The sequence below is a fragment of the Thermobia domestica genome, chromosome 14 (assembly GCF_964235325.1).
Source record: "Thermobia domestica chromosome 14, izTheDome1.hap1.1, whole genome shotgun sequence".
NCBI lineage: Eukaryota > Metazoa > Arthropoda > Insecta > Zygentoma > Lepismatidae > Thermobia > Thermobia domestica.
In genome coordinates this window covers 66727277-66750864 of record NC_137467.1, presented here as the reverse complement: position 1 = coordinate 66750864, position 23588 = coordinate 66727277, and the positions used below count along the sequence as shown (strand labels likewise).

The 23588-nt window shown below is 36.3% G+C and overlaps 1 protein-coding gene across 5 annotated transcripts in view; it reads left to right on the top strand.

Annotated features, from left to right (window-relative positions):
- Positions 1 to 23588, top strand: part of LOC145669708 (uncharacterized) — a 218785-nt gene that overhangs the window by 11894 nt on the left and 183303 nt on the right. For all 5 annotated transcript variants that reach the window (XM_081738018.1, XM_081738019.1, XM_081738017.1 and 2 more), the window contains one exon: positions 18745 to 19805. In XM_081738018.1, coding sequence (XP_081594144.1) covers positions 18772 to 19805 — 1034 coding nt within the window. In that variant the 5' untranslated portion in view covers positions 18745 to 18771. The remainder of the gene's footprint in view (positions 1 to 18744; positions 19806 to 23588) is intronic.

Below are 23588 nucleotides of genomic sequence, written 5' to 3'. Positions count from 1 at the left end.
AAGAAATGTGCTAATAAAAAATTTCCCTACACGAAAAAAATTGCAAGAAAATGGAAATTCCGTCAAACGATATTTAGTGCTGTTTCAATTGCAAGATATTCTTAAGAGAACGAATTAAACCATAATAAACGTAAGCAGTGATTAATGCGTAATGGAAAGACCCATGTGGTCAAAGGCACCGTCCATCACAAAATTTCTGTAGCTAGGCCATCCACGGGCGAAATAAAGATAATTAGGAAATTCTTGCCTAATTTGTTGTAGAAAATGTCTAAGAATCAATAACTGCAGAACTTCAGTAGTTCTCTTAAAAATTGTAAGTTGTAAGTTTATCGAAGTTGATGTCGAAATCCCAAGACTAGTTAAATTTAGCTTCACTTTCTAAATTACGTTGTTATTTAGCCCACATTTTTTACTTCTCATCTGCCCTTAGACTCTTTAAGGAACTACATTCTTTATTTTACTAGTTTCTGCTCTTTTCTATCGCCATGATGAACTGCTACGGGCAATCTTCGTTAAAGGATCTCACGGTACAAAAACGCGGTACACGCTACAAATAGCACCAAAGATTGCACAAATTGCGTAACAAGCTCTGATTAGTCCATTTAAAAATGGAACTTTCCACTTGGGTCTTGAATCATGTAGATAATATGTATTTAATAATAAATCTAAACTAAATGATATTATTTGTAGCAACAATATTCATTATTTCTTACGTTTCTTTAAAAAATAACTTCCGTGCAGTAAGAAGTGCCGAAAATCTTCTGAAATTTCCTTCGCTCATTCTCCTGCGATCTTTTTGTTGAAGACTGAATCGTGCAAATTATATCACCACAGACTAAAGCAAGACAGACTACAACCAGGCTTGAGAAGGAGACTATGTTTTATGTAAATTAAGATGAATATTTGGTAAGACGTAAATGGAGAATAAATAATGTTACATTGAAGAAGATAATCACAACTCTCCCATATAGTAAATGATGATACCGTCAGCATTCTATTTCTTTAACTATCTAATATGAATTTCGCTCATCATAATCATTTAACAACTTTTCTAATGTGCCTCCCAAAAGTATACCAGCTACGAAGGTAAACTCGATTTGTGTATTTATTAGTTGTTGACCTGAAACATTCCATCTGCAGACCTACGATAAGAGTAGTTGTATGGAGTGAAAACACCAAGGAAAGAACGTGTTACTAACAAGAGAGAGAACTTTTACAAGAAATTAAAGAAAGAAGCAAAACAGTAATTTTCTTATATTAGCTTCATATGCTGTTTTGTAAGTCTTTGTAAAGCAGAAGCAATAAACATAAATGAGAGAATAAAATAGGCACGCAAACCTTGAGTGAGAAACTATTTCAACTTTTAATATATTGACTTGTACACCCAGCCACAAAAGTAACTCCACCCTAAGCGCTCTAATACCCTTACTTGGAGTCCAGGTAATTTCCAGTTGTGAGAACACCTAGACAGATGCAACCCTATTTACACGAAACTTTTCTCGGCACTGACAGCAGTTGGTACCCCTGATCCAGTTGTTTATGCGGGTAAAACTGTAAAGTAGGTGACTAACGAAACAGTTCTCCATTCTAAGATTATCTTTCTAGTTCAGAGCGTGTTGTCCAATGAACATCATGTGTTAATCTCAATATTGCTGTGTATGTAATGCACTTTTTCATTATATACTGTATATTCAAAGAAATAAAAACACTGATCACATATAAATCAAAAAATGCTTGAAAGTAGCTGAAAATATCAAATCTAGAACAACTACTGGAAATAACTTTGTAAATGATTGCCTTCATTGGGAGACTTTCTCCAATTCTCCTCATTCCAACATCTTTTTCTTTCTAGGGAAGAGAAGATTTTGCTTATAACACTGAGTATGCATTGCAATTGAAACAGGAACACTTGAAAAATATTCAGCCTGGCCGGGATTCGAACCCGAGTCTACCGAACAAAAGTTCAATGCGCTAACCACTCACCTACCGCGCCAGTTAACCTTCCACCAAAACTAATAACTAGTTAAAATCGTTTCATTGAAAAATATAAACAAGATACTCAAATACAACAAACAAATACAAACAAAATATAAATAAGAAAATATAAGCAACTTGTGTGGGTGTCTTAATGAGTTACTCGATATTTCCTTGTTTTACTTAAAAACAAGTTATATAGGCGTTGCTCAATGAAGAAAGTATCACGAAATGTTCTTCAAGTTGAATCTACGTCATCGGTAGAGCCGTAACTTGTCGGGTGGCAACTGCCCCCGCAGAGAAGTTCCTTGCCGTTCAAGGGGGCCATTTTTAGACAAAATTTTCTTACTCCATATACGATACGAACATGAAATTAGAAATGAAGCATCAAATAAAGTTGCTACTTTACATAAACCGAACAGCACACAAAAGGTAAATAGAAGAAAGATGAGTCGTGAACCCATAACAGTAATATTTGTTCGTATGGCTTTGAGTTTTGTAAATATTGTCAACTTAATAATTTTGCCATGTATAGAATGGGCCCAGGGAGTAACTAACGGAACTACAGACCTTGCCGTGCGGGAGGGCCCACAGGCTTCGGTGGGCTCAAAGATTAAAAGAAAGTTGGAGAGAGGGGGCTGAATAATTAGAAATCAGTTTTTTTTAAGGTGCCCAAATAAGCTTATTAATGTTTGTTCCCCAAGAAAAGAGTTGACTTGATTTTGATTTTAACGTCCAGTTCAGCACCGAGGCTATGAGACGTGGACCTACTGATTAACGTGAAATCCGAACCATATGAGCTCCCGCCGGGAATTGAACCTGGACCTCCCATGCCAAAAGCCCCCCATGTAAAGAACCTAAATAACGGCTCTGGTCGTCAGTTGCAGGGATGGTCCCGATTTACATTACATTTCGTCTCTAACTTCTAATTTCCAAAGAACAACAGACACATTATTTTCACATTCTTTAATTTGTATGCACACATGCTGAAATAGTTCTATATTTATGTTCCACAACTACTAGTTTATTTTCTTACATTCATAAGAGCAGTTTGTGGCAAATTGAACCGGTGGTACTAGCCGAGTGATCCCGGGCGTTTGGCTTCTGATCATGTAGCGCAATCCACTAGGGGTTTGAATTCCTCTGAAGAGCAGGATCGGAATTTTAAATGTCCTCAATATTTGTGTTCGTGTTCCTGTGGTGTTTGTAATACGTCCAAAGCACATGAGAGACCAGTGGCGAACAATACTCCAGTTGGGGCGATTTGTTTAAGAAATTGTAAAAACGAAGTCACATTGCAGCTACTTGGGTTCAAATCCCGTCGTGATAATTACATTTTTTCTGAATGGGAATATAATGTTTATGTAATTAATACTGTAATTATGTTACTCCTTGATTATTATATTATTATTTTTATTATTAGTATTACCACAATTTTTTTAAAAAAAATAACAGTCGAAGGTATTCATGGGAACAGAAAACATATAGCGTATGTCAGATGTGTCTAAGTTTTACTCGTGAACGCAATAATATTATTACGTTTACGGATTTACAGATAGGATTATCATTTTATGACAAGAAATGGAATATAAAGATATGTTAGCTGATATCAGTAATGTAATTTGTTTCACCCTTCTAAGTAGAAAGGTGAGGTGACATCTTAAATAGAATCATTCCCGTGACTAGCAATCCCTATTGTACGTTCGATCACTATTAGCAATTTGTGCACAGCTACGAACAATTCCTTTGAACTCATTTTTGGCCCATACTACAGCAATAAGGACGTGTTTAGACCGTATATGATCATCAATTCTTGTCCAAACACGTTACTTGCCAGGCAGTTACGAAGATTGATACAGATGACGTAATTTTCTGTTGACGTTTCACCTACAATACCTTCAACATTTTTCATGTTACTATACATCAGAAGTATCAGGTTTGTAGATCATAAAAATTTGCTGAATTGCTCCAGCAGGAATCCCCAATATTACAAAACTAATGCGTAAGCCACTACTCTAAGACATCACTGTTGTGGGAGAAGGAAAAATGGAGCTGTAGTGAATTCAGTAATTACACACTTTTACGATTCCAGTGTAATAATGCTGAAACTGTCTGGTTTCAGTCATGATAAAATACTAAAATATTATGCAGAAAGAATAGTCCAGAGAAGTCAAATTTAAATTGACAACTCATATGTACGGGGGTGCTGCCATATGCTCTCGCCTTGGGCCCTGATTTTTCACGGCATGGCGTTGGATAGATACTTATATTAATTGGAATCTGCTGTTTCAGGGGACTTTATTATTTTTTGAAGTTAATTAATTTAACTAATCTTCCTCAGTACCTTGTTTCCTATTTTACGCGTTTTACTCACATTTATAGTTTTTCCACTAACTCTTTATGAAGAGGGACAAAACACATAAACATGGAGGACAGTAAAAATGACAAATACTGCTCGCGCGTTCTTCCCTTGCCTGAAGTAAAACAAAATATGAAAAACGCAATTTTTTGTCTTCCATTTTCTATGTAGTGTCAGATCCAGAGTTGGAGTGGGTCGGGGGTCAACAGCATGTGGCCCACTGCGACGCACCACCCACCGTGACCCACCATTCACTATGACGCAATCTAACCGACCGACCCTTTCTGCTCACTGCATTGTATACAGCATCTTCTGACTCCACAAAACGCCAATGAACTACAAAATTACTCCCCCAAAATATGTTAAATCGCCTATCGATGTGATTTGTTTATATTAGGTTGAGTCTAGAAAGCACTTAAAAAGTATCCCGGAGGAAGCTCGAACCACCAATCTTACGATTAGTGGGCGGGTGTTCTTCCGACTTCGCCACGGAGGCGATAGACACGTCGCTTGTAAAGGAATAAATCGTTGAGATCGTCTTAATTTGGTTAATCAGAGTGCTCTTTTAACCGTATATATAAGACGATAACTGTTTGGGATAAGATAAAATGCGTTCGCCATGTAATTATATAACAAAATGACGCGTGTCTATTTACTTTATTTCATAGTTCACCCATACTCACTTTCTAATGATCGACGACAGTTGCCATCTAAATTCGTAAAATTACCGCACTCAGGAGTCTTCAATTCATGATGTTGAGGCAGAGGTTAGTCTTGACCCCCGGAGCTCACTTAAAGAAACAATTCGTCAGGAAAAAATAATATATAATAATAACCGCATGCTCATGACTGGCAATAGTTCGTATTGGTCCCTTCGGGATTCTCCGCGACAAATCGAAAGAGCGCGGACCAAAACGAAGTCCTTGCTGCAACGCGGTGGTAACTTCAACACCCCGACGCGAGGTATTTGCTTCGACTCGTCGAAACCCTGCCGGCAGTGGGACACTAGCGGCAATCCTTCCACTCGTCTCTACATTGACGATCGATATTTACCCGCAAGTAGGCCACTAGGTGTTGGTGACGTTTACGGCATGGGGCAGGTCCATTTCATGTAGCCTCGCTGCTGAAAGGGACGTTAAACTCAAAATCAACTCAACAAAAAATACAGGGCTTTGCATCATATATCCATATATGCTTACCATGCGCTTTACAATAATTGCTAAAAGCTTGTTTATTATATGGACCGCTTAGAGCACTGGACAATCAACCCATAATTTTTTGAGAAAAATAGACAAAATTTGAAATGTATGCTTCTATATGTTTTTTTTTGCGTACCTTGATTTGGAAGTTTCAAATTCCCGCGTTTGCAGTGAGAAAATGGATAATGCAACAAGGAAATAATTAAACCATGATAATTTAATTGAAATTCATCGTAAGTTTGCGCATGACAAACACTACCATTCTACACTGTAAAGGTTAGATGAATCATTATTGTAACAGAGCGGTGCTTGAGGGATTGACCGCAGAAATTCAAACTCCGAGTAGTTAAAATTTGGCAATCTGGTTTTATTACAAGTATAAACTATAGTCGGTAGAAAAGAGGACGTGGATCCTTGGTCAGAGTTGATGACGGGTCAGTGTTTCGGTGGGTCAGTGGTTCATGGTGGGTGGGGGAGTCGGAGTCGGTCATGGTTCGTACTGGGTCAGAGTGGGCCAAGGTGGTTGGTGATAATGGGTCAGTGGGTCGTGGTGGGTCAAGTTTTCATGGTAGGGGATGCGGTGGCTCAGTGGTAGAGCGTTCACCTCCGGTGTTTGGGGTCCCTGGTTCGATTCCAGCTCGCGCCGTGTGGACTTTGTGGTGGACAAACACTGTGTTCGTTGGTTTTCTCGGGGTTCTCCCGTTTCCTCCCACTTTCTTCATTCCACCATTTCACTCATTTCTCATCACCGTCTCCTTTAGCCTAACCAGCATAATCGTGGGACGTTAAACATAAAGATTTTATTTCAATTTTCAAGGTTTCATGGACCCACGCCATCTCTAATCAAATCTGTAAAACCAAGCCAAACAAAGAGCAATACTACTGCACAAAACGCTCAACATCTTAGCTATTCATGAAACTATTGCATAATCCGAATAACTCTAGTATATCTACAAACCAATCCATTTGTCATATTTTACCGAAATACGTCATGACTTTTCTGACAGCCTAATATTTGAAATGTTGTTAATACGCAAAGTTCATTAGTCTCATCTCTTATTCACTTATTCTCTTATGATCATCACAAACTTTAGGGTACTTCCCGTAGATATAGAAAGGTGAAATGTAGTATCCAGGCTTGGTGTAGCGTGCAAGTAAACCAGTGAAAAGCAACATGATAATATTTCCCTCCTCCAAACCCCCTAAAGTGGAGTGTGTTTATTATTCAACAGAAAGATTTGAAATCCAATCAGAAAATTCATAAAATATAAAATATGTAGCCAAGTCTCGACTTTGCAATAGTAATAATAATAAAAATATTAATAATAAAGGAATAACAAAAATACAAAATCAATTACATAAACAATACCTTCCAATTAAGAAAAAATGATTGCCACGACGCAGTACCGTAACTTGTGGGGCAGGGAGTCACTGGTTCCCAATTCCAGGGAAGCTCACCGCCGTTCAAGGGGTACTCATTTTAAGACACAATTGTCTTACTCCATATACAATATGAAAATGAAATTATAAGTGAAGCATGAAACAGGTTCACTACATTACATAAACAGAACAGCACGCTAAATTTAAACAAAACAATAATGAGTCGTGGGCCCATTTCAGTAAAAAGATGTCTACTATTAAGGGCACAAGAAACAAAATATATTCGTATATTATTGTCAGATTTGTCAATATTATCCCCTTAATTAATTTGTCGTGTATGGAACGGGCCCAGAGGAACGACCCCGCAGACCTTGGTGTGCGGGAGGTTCCAAGAATTTCAGATATCCTCTTATCTTATTGGCCGATACAGATAAGACATAAAGCGTCATGATCCACATACAGCGGAAATTAAGGCAAACTGCTATCGGCCCTCGTCGCCGAGTGTTCTAGGGCAACGTTCTAGAAATGAAAATACTTTTTTGGACATGGTTCAAACCTTTCTCAAGATTTTTTTAAATTTTCATAACACTTTTTCATTAAAATAAGCTTGTAGTTTTACCATACGGATCCATAGTAAAAGTAATAATAATAATAATTTGTGGAAGTAGCAGTTGTAGTAGTACTAGCAGCATCATTGATAATAATTATATTATGTAGAATACTTAAAGAAAGTACTTGAAACTACACACAGCTTTTGTCTCGATTTTCTTCTTTTCGACTCGACTAGAATCGAAAGTCGAGTCAAGTTGGAGGAAGTTTTTCGAGTTGAGTTTTCGAGTCGAGCTCAAAGATGTATGTTTTGAGTCGGGTCGAGTTTGAGTGAAAACTCGGTCGTGCCCGTCCCTACAATTCTTCTTTACCTTGTAGTTTCCAAAGAAGAAAAGACGATACAAATTATTTTCACATTCTTTGAATTATATCAACGCGTGTAGAAATAGTGTGTGCTATGATTATCTAACATAACTACTACTTTATTTTCTTTGTCTGAAGAATTGATGGTAAAATGAGAGAGCAATTAACTGCCATTAGTCGCCCTAGTTCGAATCCCGGTGTGGCATTTATTTTTTTTTGATTGGAATGTAATGTTTATGTAATTGATCTTGTACTTCTGTATACCTACGGGAAGTACGGTACCCTAAAGGTTTTGATGATCATAAGAGAGTAAGTGAATAAGTGCTGAGATCAATGAACTTTGCATATTAACAACATTTAAAGTATCAGGTTGTCGTTAATGTCATGACATATTTCGGTAAAATATGACAAACGATGATTTGTGGATATACTGGATTTATTCGGATTATGCAATACTTATGAATAGCTAAGATTTTGAGCGTTTTGTGTAGTACTATTGCTCTTTGTTTGGTTTGGTTTTACAGATTTTACAACACATAGAAGTTGGAAGACAAAAAATTGCATGTTCTCCTTATTTTATTGTTTTACTTCAGGCAATGGAAGAACGCGCGAATAGTGTATGTGGTTTTTAGTGTCCTCAATGTTTCTGTGTTTTTGTCCCTGTTCTTAAAGAGTTAGTGGAAAAACTGTAAAAGTAAAATGTGTAAAAATAGGAAACAAGGTACTGAGGAAGATTCATTAAATTAGTTAACTCTAAAAAATAATCTAGTGCCCTGAAACACAAGATTCCAATCAGTATTAGTATCTATCCAATGCCGTGCCGTCAAAAATCAGGGCCCGAGGCGAGAGCATATAGCAGCGCCTCCGTACATATGAGTTGTCAATTTAAAGTTGACTTCTCTGGTCTATTATTTCTGCATAATCCTTTACTATTTTATCACGACTGAAATCGGAAAGATTCAGCATTATTACACTGGAATCGTAAAAGTGTGTAATTACTGAATTCACAGAAGCTCCACTTTTTTCTTCTCCCAGAAGAATGATGACTTAGAGTAGTGGCTTAAGCGTTAGTTTGGTAATGTTTGGGACGCGAGTTACAATCGGGGTGTGGCAATTCAGTAAATTTTTACAATCTACAAAACTGATACTTCTGGTGTATACTAATATGAAAAATATTCAATTTCTCTGTGTCTAAGTTGAGACGACCTTTTCCACAGGTGAAATGCCAAGAGCACGAAATTACGTCATTCGTATAAACTTCATTCGTAACCGCCTTGCAAGTAACGTGTTTGGACAAGAATTAGTGCATACATAAGGGCTAAACACGTCCTTACTGCTGTAGAATGGGCCAAAACTGAGTTCCAAGGAATTGTTCGTAGCTGTGCACAAATTGCAAATTGTGATCGAACTGACTACGCTAGTCACCGGAGTGATCCTATTTAAGATGTCACCTCACCTTTCTACGTAGAAGGGCGAAACAAAATGCATTATTGTTATCAGCTAACAAATCTTTATGTTCCATTTCTTCTCATAAAATGATAATTCTATCTGTAAATCCATAAACGTAGTAATATTATTGCGTTCATGTGTACATTTAAGAAACATCTGACATACGCTATATCTTTTCTATTTCTATGAATACCTTCGACTATGTTACTTTTTCTTTCCTTCTGTGGTAATAATAATAATAATAATAATAATAAGGAAATGCCATAATTATAACACTAATTACATAAACATTATCTACTCATTCAGAAAAATTAATAAATTCTACGACGGGATTTGAACCCAGGAGCTGCAATGGGAGTTTCCTGCTTTCACAATTTCTTTTAAACAAATAACCCCAACAGGAGTATTGTTTTCCACTTGTACCTCATGTCCTTTCGACGTATTCCAAACACTACAGGAACACTAACACAGAAATACTGAGATTTAAAATGCCGACCTTGCTCTTCAGAGGAATTTGAACCCGTAGTGGATTGCGCCTCATGATCATGTGGACTAACTTTGCCACAAATTCTTCATATGAACATAAGAAAATAAAGTAGTAGTTATGGAACATGAACATAGAACTGTCTATTTCTACACGTATTGATACAATTTAAAGAATGTGAAAATAACTTGTCTTTTCTTATTTGGGAATTAGAAGTTGTGATAAAGAAGGAATATAATGTAAATCGGGACAACCCCTGCAACCGATGACCAGCGCCGTAACTTACTGGGGGTTCAACCATTAAGAAGCTTATTTGGGCCCCTTAGGAAAACCACTAATTCTTGGGCCCCTTCTTTCCAACTTTCTCGTAATCTTTATGTTCGCCCCGGAGCCTATGGACCCTCCTGCGCGGGAAGGTCTGTAGATCAGTTACTTACTCCCTGGGTCCATTCCGTACATGGCAAAGTTATTAAGAGAACAATATTGATAAATCTCAAAACCATACCAATAAATATTAATTCTAGAGCCCCTAATAGTAGACATTTCTTACTAAAATGGGTCCACGACTCATTTCAGTTCCATTTACTTTTGTGTGCTGCTTTTTTATATAATGTGGCGACCCTATTTGATGTTTCATTTCTAATTTCATGTTCGCATCGTATATGGAGTAAGAAAATTTTGTCTGAAAATGGGCCTCCTTAAACGGCGGGGAGCTTCTCTGGGGGGGGGGGCAGTTGCCCACTGCCCCCCATACGTTATGGCTCTCCCGATGGCTCTAGCCTCAATTTGAAGAACGTTTCGTGATATTTTCCTCATTGAGGAACGTCAATATAACTTGTTTTTGAGTTAAACAAGGAAATCTCGTATATATCATTAAGACACACAAGTTGCTTATATCTTGTTTATATTTGTTTGTTTCTGTTATATTTGAGTATCTTGTTTATATTTTTCAATGAAACGACTTTAACTAGATATTAGTTTGGGTGGAAGTTTAAATGGCGCGGTGTTTGAGTGGTTAATTGAACTTCTATTTGGTGGACCCAGGTTCGAATCCCGGCAAGGCTGAAAGTTTTTTAAGTGTTCCTATTAATTTCAATGCATACTCAGTGTGACAAGCAAGATCTTCTCCAGAAAGAAAAAGATGTTGGAATGAGGAGAATTGGAGGTCTCTCAATGGAGGCAATTATTTAGAAAGTTATTTGCAGCAGTTGTTCTAGATTTGATATTTTCGGCTACTTTCAAGCATTTTCTTATTGATATGTGGTCAGTGTTTTCATTTCTTTGAATATACAGTATATAATTAAAAATACATTACATACACAACAATATTGAAATTAACATATGGTGTTCATTGGACAACACGCTCTGAACCAGAGAGATTGATCTCAGACTGGAGAAATGTTTCGTGCGTCATCTACTCAAAATTTTACTTCCATACAGACTTGACTCAGTGCTACTAACTGCTGTCAGTGCCGAGAAAAGTTACGTGTTAGATTGGTTGCATTTGTCTAGGCGTTCTCTCAACTGCAAATGATCTGGACCCCAAGGAATGGAATTAGTGTGCTTAGGGATGAATTTCTTTTGTGGCTGGGTGTACGGCTGTTTTGGGAGCAGATTGGTAGAATAGTGGTTAATTCATCAGCACGGGACGCGGAAAATCGGGCTTCGAGCCCCGATCCAGTGAAACAATTTTTGACTTACTGAATTCGCACTTACAGAGGATTTGGTGTGTAAAAATATCGTAAAATCTATTTTCAGCCTTCAATAATATAATATAACTGTTAACGTGTTCTGAACATCGAAACTGTATTCTCGAAGTACAACAGCTTGCTTGTGGTTCAAGCCACTTAGTCTGAGTGGAAGGGAACCGAAAAAGTGGAAGAGTGTAAGGTTGCTCTGTTAAAAGACTGGGTAGCGTAGTGGTTACCGCATCGATACAGTACACCGAAGATCCCGGGTTGGAATCTCGTTCCAGTAGTGCACTTCATTCACTCTGTCTGCATTTTTTATTTCGTCTGTTCATTCAGTGTTAAAAGTTATCAAGTGTTGTGAGGATCTCGTAAGTTAGAGGTTGTACAACAGAGTAACACGAAAATTAAAGATATGTGTGTTTATGTATAGACACTGTGTGTAACTAGCACCGATCCCCAAATATCCATAGAAGCAGTATTAAATTTAATTTGGAACCTGGCGTTGGCGCATCCGGGTTTACAGTCTACAGTCGTAATCATGGGAAGGGGAATTAAATCAGTTAAGAAAATGAATGATGAGAAATTAACGAAATGAGGTAAAGTAATTCAATGATTAAAAGTACAGTTTAAAATTCTCAGCGATCACCTTATATCAACTACTAACATTCAAAATGACCATCTTTCCAACCGTTCTTGAACGCTGTTTAGCGTTAGACAAAGTGACAACATAAACCAAAGATCATAAACCAAGTTTCCGAAACTAAAGTTGAATATACTAACCATTTATTTAAGGGAAAGCCTAAATAATTTCCGCTATATATTTTTCAGTTGTGAACTATGGGTGCAATTGTTCTCGCAAATTCAGGCAATATAATTCACTAAATATAAATAAACCTTTTCTCAATGAGTGTAGGCTGCATCACGTTTTCACAGGATTATTGTGTTGGTCACGTTTCGAAAGAAATAACAAAAGTATATTTTTTAAAATAATAGTAATCTAGTTAACTAATTATGTGATAATATTTTGATAGTATATGATTTGCTAAATAAGTAATCATTTTTTAAATACCTTATATAGTGTAATGTGACTTATATATTGTGATTTAATTTTATATTGTAACGTCCGTTTCCGTAGCGAGGCTATATGAGATGGTTACCTATTGGCGTAAGATCCGTACCAGATAATCTCCCACAGGAAATCAAACCTGAGTCTCCCGCGTCGAGTACGCGAACGCTAACTATACAGCCACGTAGTAGCTCTAACGTCGTCTTGTGTTGTAATAAGTAGCAGGGATAACCACCGAAGTGGGCGAACTTCTCAAATGATTTCTTACATCAACAAATACTACTTTGGTGTGTAAGCTTTTACATTCTATCTAAAGGGGTAAGTCTGCAAGGATAACCACAGTTGTGCTGTTTTATTTGGAAGTCTTGCTAGTGTATGCTTACGCTAAATTACGTAATGATTTCAATCAGATATTTGTAGTTTTCTTGCCTTTCAATGTATTATTTGATACATGTTAAACGTTAAGGCACAATATGTTTAAAATATGAGTGAAAGTAGTAGCTATTTTTAAGCCTTTACAACAGTTTGATTATCTGTGTACTCCCTATTCCAGAAAGGATGCCCACATTGATTATGGCTGTTTCGATCTAAAATTTTCTAAGAACAATTTAAGGTAAGGAACAGTAATTGATAGTTGTCAACTTGGAGCCCCCAAGCCAAACTTAGCAGTCGGGAAAATTTATGAAGATGTATTTTTCTTTAAGTGCAGCAACCTATGTTGAAACGCAATTAAGTCTAAAAAAAAGTAACATTCATTGAACTACGTAATGATACGGCATTTGGAAACGGTGTACACATGTAAGGACACACTGGTTTCGTCACCTACGTTTCCATACGTAGGAGAACATTTCCAATTAAAGAAGACATTTCCAAAGAACGTTTCTGATGCGATTTAACTCCAAATTTAGCATCACTAAAACTCTGGCGACAAGAATGGTGATATGAAAAAGTTATCAAAAATAGCTGGGCGATGGTAAAGGGTTAACATGTACAAATAATGACCGACATTTCTTTTGAAACCATAATTCATGTCATTGAAATTAATATTATTAATTGCAATGCCGATAGCGTTAAAAGTCAAAAAGTCCAAGTTCAGCTTTACGGTCTATTTTACTCGTACGGTTTTTGTATATTACACATAAACAATAAAAACAAAATGAAACACGTCTTGATATAAGAAGAATGTCAAGGGAAGTGAAAATCATTAGGTTCGCCAGTGAGCAATTTCACTCAGTTTACGATAAAACGCATGTTAACACTAGAAACAAGAAGCTGTTCATTTTCATCCTTGAACTCATATATGTTTCTCTATATATATGTAATTAAAAGCTCTTTAAAAAGATATTTTTAAATTTTGCATATTTTCTTATTTTATTCTTGAGAGAGATTTTGACATACATCCTAGAACTAAGAGAATAAAACATTTTAGTCCATCCCTAAACTATGTAAGAGATTGCAAGAATCACATTAAGTTTTCTTATATGCAAGTAGTAATGTACTATTGATATTCGAAAATGCGCACCTCTTTATAATTGTAAAGAATATTCCGATAGGGTTTGCTTTCAATTTTACCGTGTTCATTATTACTGCTTTGATTTTATTTCGTTCGTTGGTTTTTGCACTTTAATTGTCGTGGGTGCAATATATTATTTTCTTTCTTTTTCTTTTTCTGTTATGTACAAAGATTTATCGTCCGATCAACTTCTTCAGTTTCAGAATGTTCGTGGAGGAAAAGTAACGTGTTTTGAGAATTTCTTGTAAACGAGGACTTACCTAAGCAGAAATTTACAAATTTTTATTAATATCAGATCACGGCAGCGAAGATGACTTTGAAATTTAGTTAGAATGACTATTTTCCAGAAACATCATTGAGTGAAAACGAGAATAGTGTTTACAACCCGGATTGTGTTCCATTTCATGTTCCAATACCATCTGAAATGAGATCCAAGGAGAGTGGTGGCCAGTATTTCTTACAGAATGACTGTGAAAGATGAAACTTTCGGAAATCCCAAACCCTGATAATCCAACTAGTTGGAGAAGAGGTAAAGCAAACATTCTAAAAGAAAACGGCGGCCCTATATAATTTGGTATTCACAGAATAAATGATGGCGTTTTGACTGCATTCCTCCTGCTCATAGATGAATCCATTTTGCGTCATACAGAAAAATGTACAAAAGCGGAAGCTGGCCGTCAATATTAGGACAACTGTTGGTCAGTGTCATTGGAAAAAAATCGAAGTATGCTTTGCAGTTGTATGTGTTCGTGGGGTATACTCTGCAAAAGGAACATTTATTCAGGACCTTTGATCCACCAGTTGGAGTACTACATTCTTCAGGGAAACTTCTAAGGAATGGATTTTGTAGTGACAAGTTTGTACTGTATCAGAAATGCAGTGTAGATTTATTGATAATTGTATCCGCTGCTACAGGTCTAGTGAAGATATTAGCATCGAGGAGAAACTGCTTCCCAGTGAACAAAATGTAGATTTACGCAGTACATAGATAACAAACGTGGTAAGATGGTCTCAAATTCTAGGTTGCAATTAATGTTGAAACCACATTTTTCAACACCTTTCCATATTTAGAGAAAGAAGATTCGACTCTAGATAATCAACCATTAGGTGAACATGTGGACCTTCTACTAATGAGCCCCTTTCTAAGTCAGGAAAGAAACATTACTGTTGACAGTTTTTTCAATGGTATCCAACTTGCCAAAAAGTTTTTGGCATAGGGGACAATATTGGTTGCTGCTATGAACAAGTCTCAAAGAGAAGTTCTATCTGAAGTAAAGTTCTCGAGCTGAGCTGCATTCAAGCGTTATTCTGAAGTATGAGAACTGTATCATGGCCGTTTATTAAGGGAAGAGGAACAAAAATCGTATTATGGCTAGTACTCTTCAGCCTCAAATTGTAGTAAATAAAGAAGGAAATATGGAAACCAAAAACAGTAATCTTTTACAACACCAGATTTAGTGTTGGTGTCATCGACCAGATGTGTCGTAGGTACACAACATAACGTGCTGGAGTTGGCCTATGCACATCTTCTATAACATGCTAGATGTCATTGCAATAAATTCTTGTACAATTTACAAAGAAGTTACTGAGAGGAATATATCAAGGAGGAACTTTATTGTGCAATTCGCTGAGGAACTACGAGATTATTCATTGAAATAACGGTGGAAAGCACATTCGCAATGATGAAGAAACGCTGATACAAGAAAGAATGGAACACAATAAGTGTAAAATCAGTTTGAACAAAGGAAACAAAACATTGCACACGTGAACTACCTTCCAAAAACACGTGTATGATAAATTCCAATAAGGTGGTGAAAAAGTGGAAGTGTGTCAAAATTTCACTAATAGATAAATAACAGTATTAAATACAAGTTTCAGCAAAAGAAAAATAAAGGATCTGACTAATAATAAAATTCGAAATTTCATTTTAGTATAAGACGTTGCTTTCCCTGCTTGTTGAATTATTTTGTATTGTAATTTATTTTATACTTGATTGTAAAACACATATTCATAATAGAGTTCCTTCGTGGCTCAGCGGTTAGCGAACGCGCCTTTACCGTGGGAGACACGGGTTCGATTCCCGGCGGGAGCTCATATGGTTCGGATTCCACGTTTCTCAGTAGCTCCACGTCTCACATAGCCTCGCTGTTGAACGGGACATTAAACTCAAAATCAACTCAACGTATTCATAATAATAATTGTGTTGATAATATTGTTTATGTGTTAATAATTTTAAGCAAAGAAATAAAAATCCTAAGCAAATTAACATTTTACATAATTTTTACATGTTGGTCAAATTGACCCATTCTCGTCTTTTTAGCTATGTGAGAAATCCTATATACTAGAGTTAATCTGTCGATTGTTCAGTGCCTTGCATTTCATAGCCAGGACATGATTCTGTTACAAGTGTAATTTGACTAAGCTATGATCGAGTCTCTACAGATTCATACACATTGACAATTATGCTACATCAGAGATAATTTTCTCTTTCATATGAGTTTGTTTTAATATATTCGCCACCATTAAAAGAAACTAAATTGACGCCAGTGGTGTCGAAAGACTTATTCAGTTTTTCCAGTTCTTCACTAATTTCTGTTTTAGCTGTTCCAAGGTCATCCTCAAGTTGACAAATGTAAAACAGTTTAGTTCCTTTCAAATTTTAGACTTTCGTAATTTGATGAAGAGCAGTTACAATTGCCTTATTGACTAATAGAGAAAAAAAAAATTCTTAAACGGCCCAGGACTGGAAACTGTCTGTGTGATATTATTTTACAAAACAAAGAAATATATATGACAAAGATTTTTCTTTTTAAAATACCATCAGACTGTCACGCTAAATGGGCCACTTCATTATCCATTAGTGATTTCAGTTAAGGAAGACCAGCTAAGTAATAATGAAAGAAACTTATTAAATGAGATGGACTTCCGTCTGTTTTCGTAAGAGATCAACTCTGAAGCTTCTTTTAAAAGATTGAAACCAGTAAGTTTATCTTTATGCGTGTAAATGCACTCTAAGAATTCACTTTGTCAAAAAAAAAAAAAAATGGTTCTCTTATGCATGGAAATTTATTTGTGAAAACTTTTCGTACTCTTATTATATTCACCGCGTTATTTTAAGGTTCCTTTCGCGAATATTGACCAAATCGTTCCCGACAAAACATGTGTTCTGCAAGTATCTAATCGCATGGTTACCGAGTGTTGGAGTAATATTTTATATATATATATTTTGTTATGGGGCTTTCACTTCCTACTGTTGCGAAATTGTGACATTATGAAATTCGGAAATTGAATTAATAACTTCCCAATACTACCTATGCGGCCACCGCTCGTTCTTATAGAAGATGTGTCACAAAACTTCAGGTTGCGATGTTTACCGAAATACAATTACGTATGTTTCAATCACGCGTAAGGTATGAGGAGAAATTCTAATATCTGAAGATAAGAACTAACTGCTTTATTCAAATTACACAATAGTGAAATTTACTTTCCATAACTGTGATCATGCATTAGACGAATAAAGTGCATAATGATACAAACTTAACAGTGAATTACACGTTAAGTACAAATTGTATCATATTTAATGATTACAATGCTATTCTGAAGAAAAATAATCCCATGCTGTAATCAGAATATTAAAAAGTAACTTCCGTATGACAAATAGCTACAGACAAATGTACACCTGGGAGCTTCTTCGTGGCTAAGCAGTTAGTGTACGCGCTTTTGGCGTGTGAGACGGGTTGGATCCCCGGGAGGAGTTTATGTGGTTCGGATTCCACGTTAATTGGAAGATCCAGTCTCATATTGCTGCGCTGCTGAAAGAGGCGTTAAACTCAAACTTAATTCAACAAATATACACCATATACGTAATTTCATTGCATGTTTTACTTAATTTTACATTCACATATATTCGTTCTCTTAACATCCATCACTATCAGATGTACTTTACTTAACAATTACTTATGACTTGGAATGATTTATGAATATATATATATATATATATATATATATATATATATATATATAGAGAGAGAGAGAGAGAGAGAGAGAGATACAGATATATAACTGATTTATTTTAATGCAATTTTATATAATTATTCATGCATCCAAGAATATACCATTACCTATCAAAAATTTTCTCCCAATGAGTAACCGAGCTAACGATCTTAAGATTAGAAATCCCACACTTCCACTGAGTTAACATGAATACCTTTATCGAGCTGCTTGATATTACTTGAATTTGCAAAACTATGATATTCGTATGCGTTGCACATTCTGTTGTTTTTGGTTCTATTTTTGAGTCTGCTATGAATGCGAGATCAATTTTCGCTCTCCTTCATTGGAGATGCTTTTTCACATATGGAAACACAGATGACAAACTACCGTGTGTTTACATGTATACATAGTTCGAAATTACACTTAAAACTGCTCAGTTCTTCCCGATTGAGAAGTTTTACTCGATTGCTTGAACCTCCAATCTTTAGTTTACTGTTTCGAAGGATGTCTGAAGTTAAACTTGGAAACCTATAGCTCAAAACAACCACAATCAAAACATTAATTTTTAATAGGGTGTACAAATGATAGCAAAATTCCTAGAAATGTTGTCCAAGCATTGAGGTAAGACGTCACAATATAATTCCTCCATGGAACAGTTTTTATATTAGAAAAAAGATTTGCTTCAAAATAAATTCTGATTATTAATTATATTTTTTTGTTTCAGGTGAATACAATTGCTGCGAAACAAAAGATGAATATAGAAGGAAGTGATAGAAAACCAAAACTTGATGCAGTTGTTTCTCTATGTAGGATAACGGATTTTTCCGAATCGAAACAAAATGTTTTGTTACCTAAAACAGAAATTGCATATAATGATTTCCAGTCTAAAATTCATAGGTCAGAATTGTACTTCGAAAAGAAACTTAAGCAAGCAATTGTGTTATGCGAGAAGTTACCTCCACTTAATAAATATGATACGTTTGGTATCACCCATCGAGGCGTTCCAGAGTATTATAATAGGCAGATGAAAACACCACAAAATGTTCTTTCTCCCGTAGAAAATAATAACATTGAAAACTTGAACCCAGACGATATGGTATTAAAACAAAGGAAACTGCGGCCAGGCAATGAACGTAAACAATCCCCAGAATCAATGTCTAAAACAATGCCTGATTCAAAGCAAATTGTTTTGTTACCTAAAACGGAAACTGCTTATAATAACTTGAAACTTAAAAATCGACGCTCAGAATGGTGCTTCGACAAGAAAATTACAAAAGCAATTGTGTTATGCGAGAAGTTACCTCCACTTAACAAATGTGATAATTATAGGTTTTGTCTTGCCAGAAACGTTCGAGAGGATTACAACAAACAGACGAATACAGCACAAAAATTGATTTCTTCCACAGAAAATAATTCCATTGAAAATTCCAACTCAGACGACACAGCAATAAAAAATATGGAACTTCTACGAGGGAGTGAACAGTGCCTAGAGACAAACATGGAAATGAATAGAACGGGATTGAATAAAAGTTTAGAAAATTATCCAAAAGACGCAAAATATAAATCTGTTAACTCGAACAGTGAGAAGTATAAACCTTCATATTCCAAACTGGAAAAGGCTTCAGCCAACACCAGATGTCACCTTGCTGTAAGCAGCATTGATTCAAAATGCACCACTTCTTCACCATGCGTAAAACCTCTCAAGATGGGACTTAAGAGAAAACTAGAGTGTAATTCTAATATTGATACTGAGTCTCACTATACCAATTTCTCACGAAAGAGCAGGTACGTAAAAAGTTTCGCATGGTTTGTACTTTATTTTGTACATAGAACGGAATGAGTATTGGTTTGGGCAAAATTCAGTTAAACTGTTCTGCTAAATCCGACATTACCACAACACAAAAAATTTACATGTGTCATTCAGATGTTATATTTGTAAATTTTCCTTTTATTGTAGCTTTCATTCAAAGCAGTTCGTATGCTATGTGCCCCTCAATAGTGACTACGTATTTCTGATTTATATATTGTAATAATCTTTTAAAGTTTGTCACCTTCAGGTTTTTCGGAACTTCTCAAATTTCCGAAATGTCCTAAAACAAAATATGACACACGGCAACAGTGCATCCATATGATTTCTTTGCGGGGGTGGACATAATAATATGGGAATTGCAGTGGTACCTGACATAAGGGGTATCGAAAATCTGGGGTTTTAGTGTGTATATTTTTTTCTGGAAAGTTAATCAGGAGGTATATTATAAATAGAGTTAACCTTATTGAATTGTGGCAACTTGTATAACATTTGAGCTGAAGGATTTGCTATTTTGGGGTTATTTTCCCGTCCATATAAAATAGTTGGGCTTTAATGGAAATGTATTAACCGATCAAATGATGTTAGTTTTTCTGTCCATGACATTATATTTGTAACCGAAAAATATCAAGTTTCCGAACCAATGGAGGGTTTTCGCTTGAAATTGTATAAATCATGCTACAAATATATTTGCAGTGAAGTAAATAGCTTTTGGAATGAGATTTACGATCATACATGCTATTAATCACTTTGTAATTATTAACAAAGACGATATAAATAAATGTGACGGACTTACTTGTATGATGTTTTAGGTCATAGTGCCGTATAAAATTAAAGACAAAAATTATTATGATCGACATTACCTACTCAGATTATGGCGGTTTCATGTAGTGTTCTTTGCCACATTGATTTCGTGAGTTCTTAAAGATATAGTTTCCTTCTGATTTAATAGTGCTAATCGGTGATTATGTGTTTCCTCATGTATTAAGGAAAAGTTTTCGTTTACTTTCTTTCTTTTCATTTGATCATTTTACGACCTTGATTATTAGGTAAGACTTTGATTTGAAACGTATTCTTTAGTGCTGATTTCTGACTTCAACTGTATTCGAGTGAGCAATCATATTTTCGAATCCTAGGTTTTAAGATTGTATTTCCGAATTCCACAGTATCAAGTACTGTTTAGAAAAATACGTGAAGGAAAATGACAAATAACCTAAGCAAGTGTTAGATTTAACTTTGTCACAGATCACTAATCCTGTTGTATATGAGTAAAATAGAAATGTATATAGATACTTTACGCTGCCCATATAAATTTTGTATTAGTTCGTCTCCTCACAATAATATTCTGGAAGAAGAACTCTTCCGTTCAAGAATTTCCACTGGGTCACGTATAGAAAGTTTATATTCAGTAGTTGTTTAAATACTTAATATTTTAGACACAAAATACATTAGAAATTGACACACAGCCTTCTCTGACGGCGAGACAGGGCGACGCGTTCCACCAAATTTGCTGTACAAGGGGAAGTGTATGGAGGATGAGAATACATATATGGAAGAAATAATGAAGGAAATATAAGCTTTATTATTGTTGTTAAGTAGTAGTATTTTATTGTATATAATATTTATATCAAACTTCTGAGAAGGAATTGTTTTCTTAGAGTCGTGGTATGATGGAAGTAAAACAGAGAAAAAACTACAATTAATGGATAGTATCAAAGCATATAATTCCTATGTTAATACAAAGATGTTAAAGGCCACTGGTAAAAAGAAAACGTAAACTCTGCCAAATCCCGAATTTGTGATTATTAAAAATATACATCCTGGAAAAAATGTATAAAGCCAACGAAGAAAATTCTGTCGCTTTTTCACCTACCAGTTTCGAACATCGACATGTCACCTAGGACGTACCTGGAAGATGAAGATAGTCCCCATCAGCATCTACGACCTTCTGCCAAACTTGTGGAAGGCCATGGATTCCATTCCTATAAAATTTGGTGGGGTGTGAAGCGAAGAAAGTGCCAGATGCATTTTGCATCTCTACTAAGGATCTGAACTGCCATCCTATAAGGTGATAGTCCAAGGAACAAGAAAAGTGATATTCGGGTGGTGCAATGTCCTGGGAGTATGGCGGATGCAATAGTGGTTCCCATCCAAGGCGCAGAATGGTGTCCCGGGTCATACTTTTCACGTGAGGCTTAGCATTGTCGTGTAACAGGAGGGCCCCTTTGCGATTAAGAAGTACTGCCTCCAGAGTTTTGAATTTTTCTTGAACACGGCTCCACTGCTGAGAGTACGTAGTTGTATTGATGCTCTAATCAGCTGGTAGCAGTTCCCAATGCACGATGCCGCGAGCAGTCCACCAAACACACAGGAAGACTGGTGCTGGTTTCGGCTGTTTTGGAACCGGTCATGGGATGTTAACCAATGATGATGGCGCCGTAGAGCTTCGCAGAGGACCCACTTCTCATCATATTTCAACACCCTGTCCAAAAATGGGTCCTTCCTCAGATGAGAGAGCAAACAAACGCAGGTGTCCGCTCCCGTAGCCTTCTGGCCCGGAGTCAAATCATGTGTGACCAATCGATCCAACTTGAAGTGCTTTCCAAGTTGATGGAGGTGCTGCGGACTGTTTCCTCTACTCATACTGAACTTGCCACAACTATTAAACGTATGACGTATAAAATGATGTTTCAAAACGATGGAAAGAAAACTATGGAAAATAAGTTGCATAGATAAATGTTGTGTGTAGAAAATTGAACTGCAATTTAAGAAGGGAAATCGACAAAGACGAGGAAATATGCAGTACGTGTAAAAGTGACAAGAGAAAAGACAAAGAAAATTGAATGTGTTCTGAAGTAAATTAATTCGAAATAGAAAGCAAGGAAATTGTACTAAGATGTTACATAAACGAAGTATGTGAGTGAGTCTAACAGGCGAAATTCAAATTGAGATGATGGAAATAATACATTGAGTTGTATGACAAAGAATAAACTGTATTTAACATAGAAAACAAAACGAAGTAAACGAAAATTGCAAAGCAATTGCGATATCAAGGAATAAGTTCCAAAATATATAGTGAAATGAAGAATAAAATGGGTGATAACATTGCAGGAAGCGCGGTGGCTCAATGGTAGAGCGTTCACCTCCGGTGCTTGGGGTTCCTGGTTTCGATCCCAGCTCGCGCCGTGTGGATTTTGTGGTGGACAAACACCGTGCTCGTGGGTTTTCTCGGGGTTACCCCGTTTCCCCTACTTTCTTCATTTCACCATTTTCACTCATTTCTCGTAATCACTGTCCCTTTTCACCGACTGTTTCTTCCAAAACTTTCAGCTTTGTGTGTGGTTGGATTCGGTTAAAATGACGCGTGCTGCTCAGGATAATCACATTCTTCTAAAGGGAGCCTGAGAACCACTGGTGTACACCACGATGGATTGCTGACGCGATATGACATGCAAGCAGTAATTAACGGAACAATCATCCACTCCCTCACTGTTTCAGTATACGGCTACACTCAAAGACACTTCATAGTAGTAAACTTTTGCTAGCATCGTTCTGGGAATGATCTCTAATTAACAACAATGTTATTCTCATCCGACAACCTACATACTAGCAGCATCCGTTCTGTAGCCAGTACAGTAGATCAACCTGCTATTTATGGTGGCCGGTGACCTGGGACCTTTCTAAGATCAGTAAACCTTCAACAGGCACACATTCTTTCATATCTGTGTTAAAGTTTTAGCATTATTGTCTTTCTACATCAC